The sequence below is a fragment of the Lepidochelys olivacea genome, assembly GCF_965140295.1.
Source record: "Lepidochelys olivacea isolate rLepOli2 genome assembly, chromosome: 19".
In the NCBI taxonomy this organism is placed as follows: Eukaryota; Metazoa; Chordata; order Testudines; family Cheloniidae; genus Lepidochelys; species Lepidochelys olivacea.
Window position 1 is genome coordinate 7,317,097 of NC_140429.1, and position 8,710 is coordinate 7,325,806.

General features: G+C 45.0%; 1 protein-coding gene across 1 annotated transcript; it reads left to right on the top strand.

Moving 5' to 3' along the window:
* The first annotated feature begins 1,668 nt into the window (after positions 1-1,668).
* Positions 1,669-7,885, top strand: NDUFS5 (NADH:ubiquinone oxidoreductase subunit S5). Its single transcript, XM_084652297.1, has 3 exons — positions 1,669-1,820; positions 5,068-5,285; positions 7,517-7,885. The coding sequence occupies exons 2-3, from the start codon at positions 5,070-5,072 to the stop codon at positions 7,619-7,621; spliced, it is 321 nt and encodes a 106-aa protein (XP_084508423.1). The 5' UTR covers positions 1,669-1,820; positions 5,068-5,069; the 3' UTR covers positions 7,622-7,885.
* Positions 7,886-8,710: the final 825 nt, after the last annotated feature.

Genomic DNA, 8,710 nt, shown 5'->3' on the forward strand with positions numbered 1-8,710 from the left:
GTCTCTGGGGGTAGGATTAGCTCCTTCCTGCAATTTTTCTTCCCCACAGAGGGCTTGGTGTGTTGGAGGGGTACTACAATGGCCTAAGTACCTCTAGAAGGTGGGAGTCACCCCTGCATAGCTTTGTGTTGGGGTGCACCTGGCATGGAGCGTTAGCCCTGGCTGAGCTCTGTCTTTCCCTATTACTCCCTCCATGCTGTAGGACCCACTGCGGCTGCTTCTGTGTCTGCTTTGGCTGACTTGAGAGTTGCTCTGGGCTCTGGAGTTGGTTTGTTCTGGAATCTTTCTTCCCCAAGCCCACATGGCTTGAGGGATGGGAGAGCCCCGTTTGGGTCTCAAAACAGGAAACTCCTACATGGTTTAAATTGGAGATCAATGCTGATGCCTTGCTAAACAGTGACTACAACATTCCACTGGCTGTTTTTATGTTTAAGCAATAATGATTAATCGACGTGCCGGATCTTTCTGGGAATTAATCACTGCTCTCAAAAGGGGATCCAGGAGTATCAAACAGAAATGAGATCAACCCTAAACTGACAATTACCAGGGCTTTGAACATTGGTAAGAACTGTCACGTTCAACAAAACTAACACAGACTGACAATGGGCTACTCTGTGCCCAGAGGTCTGGAATAAAGCCACTAGGGATGCAGAGGTTGGGAACAGAAAGCAGTGAGTTGGGAGCTAGATATTTTCTGGATACACTTATATCATTTCAGGAAGGATCCAAGGTCTAAGGAATCGTTACATCATCCCATCTCTGATAATTGATGGATTGATAGGTGGTGGTTCTTCAACTGCTAACAAGTGTCTGTCTACTGGCCCTTGGGAAACCCTAATGGAAAAAAAAAAAGCCAATCCCCAAGACTATCCCTTCAACACACACATATCTGTACAATAACACCTAATGCTGCTCTACCTCCTTCCAGCTGAGCAACACAAAGTGCTTCTCGAACCCTCATTAACCTTCTCAACATGCCTGTGAAGAAAGAAAATTATCTCCATTTTACTGATGAGAAATAGAGATTAGTGAGACTCCTCCAAGGTCACAGAGAAAGCGAGCAGCAGAACCAGGAAGAGAACCCATCCGTTCCCACCCCCTATTCCAGTCGATCTATGCATTTCCCAGATCAGGCAGTAGAAACCAGGAGTTCTGATTCCCACTCCCTGCTGCTCTGACTGCTGGATACCAGTCCCCTTTGGTGCATGAGAACCCAGGACACTATCTCCTGCTCTGTGCCTGAGAGTACTAGGGCCAGAGGTGTTTCAGGCCCATTTGGAACGGGTCATGCATATAACTCTGAATCACAAGTGAGCCGGCATGACTGGTGGGAGCCCCACGGTTCGGTGACTGGTTATGAGTCTCTCAGACCACAGTCATGTTGCACTGTAACTTGGTGCCGACCAGTGAGATATGGGGGTTGTGGGAGAAGAAATATGACACCCCACAAAGACACAGAGGGCTGGAGGGTGTGGGTAATGCATGACTCCTCCAGCTGGCAGGGGACACCAGGGGACTGTCATCCCTCTAGTCTGCAGGAGGCCCTAGGGATGTCAGCCCTCCAGTCTGCAGGGGACACAGGGGCACTGTCACCACCCAGCCTGCAGGTGGCGCTGGAGGTGTACTGGGGAGACGACTGGTTCCCCGCCAGGTCGCAAGAGACGCTCTCTCTTTATTTCTCTATGATTCCTCCCCCGTGAGGTGACTGCGAGCTGTAAAGCACAGCGCGGGTGGCGTGCGAAGGGCGCGGTTGACGGCAGCGAGCGTCGTAAAAGCCCCGAAAGGACGACGGCGGAGGGCGCGGCGGCGGCGGGTCGCAGGTGAAGCTCCTGGGTTGCAATGGGGGGGTGGGTCTGTTCCGGGGTGTCGGGCCCGGCCTCTGGTTCTGGGGAGCCCCTCCCCTGCTCGCCGGGTTGTGGGGGGCCGGGCCCAATGAGCTGGGCGGTCAGACTCCGGCTCTCCCTCCCCACCCCCCGCGCAGCCGCGGGGTGGGTGTCTGTGGGGCTGCAGGCCCGCCCCACGCTCCCGCCCCGCCCTGTGTTTCTGCCGCCGGGGGTGTATGTGGAGGGGGGAGTTGCCCCAACCCCCACCTGTGCTTCGTCCCGCCCCCCGGGAGTGTGTGTGGGGGGGTTGCCCCAGCTCCTGGCCCCGCCCCCCGGGAGTGTGTGTGGGGGGGTTGCCCCAGCTCCTGGCCCCGCCCCCCGGGAGTGTGTGGGGGGGGGTTGCCCCAGCTCCTGGCCCCGCCCCCCGGGAGTGTGTGGGGGGGGGTTGCCCCAGCTCCTGGCCCCGCCCCCCGGGAGTGTGTGGGGGGGGGTTGCCCCAGCTCCTGGCCCCGCCCCCCGGGAGTGTGTGGGGGGGGGTGCCCCAAACAATTTTCTTAGTCTCCTCCTTCACCCCCACCCATTGTGGAGAGATGTTGGTTCTTTTTCAGGCAAGGCAACCTGTGAAACTAGAGTTGGTTGTAGCTTTCTGGTTGTTACTATTACTAATAATTAGCAGTACTCGCCTGTATTCGCTAGTGGTATTTCTTGCTGCTTTTTGCAGCACTCAGCAACTCCTGATCCTGTTCTTCAGAGATGAAGAAATCTTTGAAGGATAACTGGAAGTTTATCCATATATTGAGTTCCATTTTAATTAAATCTACGTTGCATCTGTTCTGTTCGTCAAATCATTTATTTCCCATTAAGGAATAATATTATGTCTATAAGGGCATCTCTGGTACAGTAAGTACAAAAGACACAACTGGGAACAAGGTTTTTCAGGTTTTGTTTCCATGCTTCTGAAACATACCCACTTTTTGTTGACAGGTTTGGAAATGTGATGTCTTGATATTTCAATCACATCTCAGCTGGGTGCAAACTTATACAGCTGATATGTGTTTATGATTTCCTTCTTTTTGAGTGCTTCCATTACAGTCTTAAGGTCTGAGAAGCTAAGCTTCTCATATTGCTCAATAGGCTTTAGGTTCATCATTACACTGTCTGAAGAGAAATCAAACTAGTTATCAATATACAAAAACATAGGGTCATAAAACTTAATGAAGTATTGCTTTATGTTCACCTTTTGTTCTGGTTGTGTTTTTCCATCAGTTTGGTGTGGAATCTTAAAAAAAAATCTTAAAATGGTATGTCTCTGTGTACACATCAGTAATGCAGAGCTTTGATTCTTCTAATTTCCTCACAAGATTGTCGATACAAGCCACACTTGGGGGCAGGGGGAGAACACCTGTAAATTTCCACAATGCAGGTATACACGCCATCTTCAGTGAAAACTTTATTTAAAGTTACTGGGCAAGCATCAGCTAATGACTTGAAGCAGGCTTTAATTACAGGCCAGTTTCTCAAAAGGTGGTCAGCTGCTGGGTTAAGGAATAGCTATCTTCTACTCACATGTCTCGAGTACTTCTTTCCATTCAATTTCAGTAAACTCAGAAAAAACCTTCTCTGCACGGTGCAGGCACAACAATGTGGTTGTAAATCTTCCAACACAATCATTTCTACAATAACTGACAGCGGACCACTAGCATGTTTGCAGGTATCATGGGTTGTGTATGCAAGGCAGTTTGCCTTCAGAGTGCAGTCATTTTCAGCACATAACTGATGCATCTATGAATTATGGCAAACACAACTTGGTGTATTATCAGCAAAGTATGCAGTAATACAATTAACGTTAAGCTGGTGTTTCTCCAGGCAGTTCTTTATAGCGTGATGAATGCCACTTGCAGATTCATCATTATCTTCATAAAAATCAAGCAAGTTGCATTGAATACCATTTGATGTGATAAAGTATCCCAAGCACATTAGAAACATCTTTCTTTTCCTTTTATTTGAGGCATCAGTTGCTGCAGAAAAATACAGGGGGTGTTGTGTTGGCACTGGTAATAAATCCAGTAAACAATTCCTCACTGACTTTGGGGCTAAAACATTGGTCACCAATAGCTCTGCCTTGATTCTTTCTCAAGACTGTTAACAATATTTCAATCATGAAACATTTCACTAGCAAGCTTATTGCCACTGTGCATGTTGTTGTAACTAAGGCTGTGTTTAACTCTATGGTAGATGGTTGTAAAAGTTATTAACAGTACAATTGTACAATTTAGAATTTATATAGTATAGTCTGTTCCCTTAATAGCCAATAGTGTAAATAGACATAGAATGCACACTTGAGGCCAAATACAGCAATCATTATTGGGTTAAATTCCCTGTGACTTCAGTGGAAACTTAGCCTGAGAAAAAAAGTGAGTAAGAACACAGGGCTTATCTTACAGACCAGAGCCACACTGTACAGTGTCACAATTGTTAAAGATCAGGCAAACCTAAGAACATGCAGAGAAATGCAAACAGAGGAAGGTACCAACATCCTACATGTCACATATAAAAAAGGTGTTGAAAATTCATGGAGATCTATTGCAAAAATGCAATCATAAAGTATGTTTAACTCACATCCAACGCTTTTGAGTGCAGTTGCCCTCTGGCCTGCCTACACTAGGTGGGAGATCAGAGACAAGGAGAATGAAGAGATTTACAAGGGCTTGTGAATAATAACCTCCAAGATCATACAATCAAAAGGTTTGTATATAAAAAAAGTCTGAGTACGTGTGTGTGTGTGTATATATATAAAATAAATAAATAAATAAAAGCAGGTCCGTGTATAACTTTAACTGAATCTGGTGTGAAATACTATTTTATCAATGCATTTTATTATGAATGAACCTTGTGTACAACAGGAGCCATCCATAGAAATGCCATTGAGTGGACATTTTTGTAGTTTTAAAAAATGATTCCAGAACATTTTCCTCTCTGTTCATATGCTAAAGAGGTTAGCTTATATTATCTCTACCTGCCTTCCCGCAAAAAATAGATAATATATGTTGGATGAATGTTTAACTCTTGCTTCTGTTTTTGTGAAAATAAAACTTAAATGAATCACTTGGGAAAAGTATTAAATTGTGCACTGAAAAGCATTGATTGAAATACCTGCTTTCATATGCTTCTGTTTTACTGAGCTAAATCTCTAGACTAGTCTTATAACCACTCTACTTTATCTCTCTCCTCACTTCCTGCTCAGCCATGCCATTTTGGAATCTGCAAGATCAGCTGGGAATCAATGTGGACAAATGGATGCTGCATCAAAGCTCAGAGCAGCCCTACAAACGGGCAGCTCTGTGCCATGCCTTTGAGAAGGAATGGATTGAGTGTGCCAGTGACATTGGGCAGATTCGTGCACGCAAGGAATGCAGACCAGAATATGAAGACTTCCAAGAATGTATTAATAGGCACAAAACGGTAAGAAGATATGACCTAGATATGGGCGGGGGAGGGAATGAGGTCGAGGGAATGTATATTACACACAGTGTGAACACTGGGGTAAATAATAAGGGCTATGCAAAATTTTCAGTCCAGTACAAAAAACAATAACCATACACCTGTCACTAACCCCTAGGGCCCAACTTCTACCTCCAGATAAACGTCTGAGATTCCTGGTGACTTCAGTGGGAGCCTGAGAGCAGAATTCGGCCGTAGAAATGCATGGTTAGCATGCAGTGAGAAATTTAGTATTCTGTAGAGACAGCAGGGCAGAATATCATCAGTGGATTAGTCCTATGTCTGACTCTCAAAACTTTGTTTTTTTCTTGGAGATTTTGTTTCTAGTCAGTGACTGGTTATTGTTGAGTTGAGTACATTGTAAAGTCTGAGCAAATAACCTTGTAGTTAAATTCAGACATGGAACTCTTCAAACTTTGACAGTGTTTGTGTTTGTTTATAAACCAGATCACTCAAAAAAATGCTCTCTTCAGTTCTCTTTCACTGAGGCAACAGATTGGTCAGCTCAGCAGGAAACCCAGTATGTCAGGTGACATTCCTGCCTTGGCTAACTGAGCTACAAAGCTTGTGGGACATTGCAGCATGCTGTCTACTTTCCAAGAACTTGAGCTGTGATTCACCCGGCTTCCTGCTCCCCCATGCAATAATCCATGATTCAATAAGGAAAACATGGATTTGGGATCTTTGATGGGTAGACCTGTCTTCTTAAAAGGATGCCAAGGACTCTAGTAATTAGGGATATCGGATAGGCCATTCTGAGTTATATTTCCCAGTTTGTCGTACTGTTTCCTGACTCCAAGGTCTCTAATCCTACTGTAGTCGCAATGTGCTTGTACCGTGGAGTTGTTATAAACCAAAACGTTGCCCATTAAGCTGATACACACATCAGTTAGTAACAGGTAACTGAGCATATGTGATAAAAAATAGTTTCCCTAGAAGGATATTCAGTGGTTATATAGCACTGTACATTTTCAAAATGGTTTACGAACATGAGCCATTACAATGCTGAAGCTGCTTAGATAAGGTTAATTCTGTCTTGTCTTATGGCAAAACAGTGACAGATACGTTTACAAGGGCAGCTTATGTGTAACGGGGCCATCCCTGACAAGTTATTGAGGACACAGGGCAGAAAGGGACTTCAAGAGAAGTAGTAAGGTGGAAGGAAGTTTAGTGTTATTACTTATTCAGAGCATTGTAAGCAAATAACAAAAGAGGTTAAAGGCTGTGGGATGAACTCTCAACTCTGAATTTACCCTGTGGTTTCTATGAAAGTTGTATCTTAACTCAAACCCTATGATTCTTAGTAATAAATGTTTATCATATGGTAGCTGAAAGACCCCAGTTGGGACTGGAGCCCCATTTTTGCTAGGTGCTGTACAAACATAGAAAAGATGATCCTTGTCCTGAAGGGTTACGGTGTAAAGGCAAGACTTTCTCTAGTGGTTGCAAGTGTGTGCATGGTGCCTTGTACTTAGGCACATTAGTGACTCCCTTCATGGAGAAGTCTGTTTGGATGCAGTTTTCATTGCAACACAAAATATACTGGGTTACTCAAATATCCCCCATACTGTGGCCCACTTTATTTACTTGTTTGTAATGTTTTTATTTGTTTTTCTTTTTTTATAATAAAAAACCCCTCAGTGCTCCTAAAAAGCTATATGCAGCTCTTCATCCATAATAACAAGGCTGATGGGGGAGGGGGGGGAAATAACATTGATAAGGAAACAAATTCTCGTTTAAAGTTTTCCTGGGAGTGGTTACAAATGACAGTGGAAAGGAAAGCGGAAATCTGTAACCCATGAAATGTTCATGCATGTGTGTGATGATGCAGCCACTGTTGGGATACACGACTATATTTAGTTGTTCACGTTTTTCATTCCATCCAGGGGAGCAGTGCACACGTTGTTATATAGATTCTCATTACAATTATACCCTCTTGGGAGGGGATGTGGTAATACTGTTTTTACTTTAAAACTAGAATGTCCTAGTGCATTTGTGCCAGGGTCCTGACCCGCGAGGCTTTGAAGTAAGCTTCACTGTTCCCGCTGCTTCTCTAGTGGCCTCTTTTCCTGCTACAAAATCATAGAATCACAGACTATCAGGGTTGGAAGGGACCTCAGGAGATCATCTAGTCCAACCCCCGGCTCAAAGCAGGACCAATCTTTAGTCCTTAACTCATTTGTCTTTGGCAGATAATGCGTCTGAAGACAATTGTGGCGCAGAAGAAGCAGCTGATAAAGGAAGGGAAATACACGCCACCTGAGCACCACAGTGGCAAACCGGAGGCCAGGCCTTGATCTGCTGCTGGTAACGCTGAGTCCCTCTGACAGCAGAGCTAACCATGCATCACCCTCTTTGCACATGTGGGAATGAAACTCTTCTTTTTAAAGTTAGCCCAGTTATGCCCTGTGTGCAGCTGTTCTGCTGGCTGTCTCTCTCCTGCAGGCCAGCCATGCAGAGTATATATGTTCTGAATAAAGGACCTGTCACCTTTTAGATTAAGTGATGCCAGTGTCTGTAACTGATGAGTTCAGAAATTAAATATCTCCTTTGGAAGCCTTCTCTTGGCTCTGTCTTGTTTTTCCCGAGGCGTGGCATATGGGTTAGTGTCCTAAGTTTGAGAGAGATCCTAGTGTAAAATCTCCTGTGCTGACATTTGGGGCCTGATCTGCAAAGACGCTGGCTGCCCACAACTCCAACTGAAGTCCATGGGAGCTGGGAGTGCTCAGCATCCCTAAAAATCAGCCTGTAGTTACCTGCCTTCCCTTCGTTACTTCTGTGTCCTTTAAAAGCCCCTGCCACATATCTTAGTAGAACATAAACTAGGCTGTCTGGTCACACAGAAAGAACAATGTGCAGATTCCCCGATCTGTGATTCCAGGGGATCATTACTCATCACCAACATTCTTCCCTTCGAAAATATCTTCATAGCTCTGTACCATATTCATAGTTCTACCATAAAGCTTCAGTGCCCAAATCATAAACTCAGTCCAATCATAAGTCAAATTTGGATCCAAACTTCCTTAAAGTTCAGCAATTTGGATCCTGAATTCTGGGGCAGGTCCCTATCTCTGCTTTCTCCATGTGCTGTTAATTGGACCCAGCAAGAGGAGCACGAGGATAAATTTGGAGTCAGAAGGAAGCTGAAAGATTGACTGGCTCATTGTCTTGTTTCTTGTTTTGTGTCCTCAGCAGCTGGACCACGGAGCCAAACTACAGCATTTAGAACAGCTTCCATAAGTCAGGACCTTCTGTTAGGGCGTGGGTGTGTGCATCTCGTGCAGTTCAGCATGCTCAAAATTTACAAGGGGAATGACGGTCCATTTACAGCCCGCTCAGTTTCTTCATGTGCTATGGGATCGGTGTATACAATGGACATATCAGGG

Coding starts and splice junctions, on each gene's coding strand:
- NDUFS5 (XM_084652297.1), top strand. CDS start 5,070: ATGCCATTTTGGAATCTGCAAGATCAGCTGGGAATCAATGTGGACAAA. Junction 5,286..7,516: donor GTATTAATAGGCACAAAACG/GTAAGAAGATAT, acceptor TGTCTTTGGCAG/ATAATGCGTCTGAAGACAAT.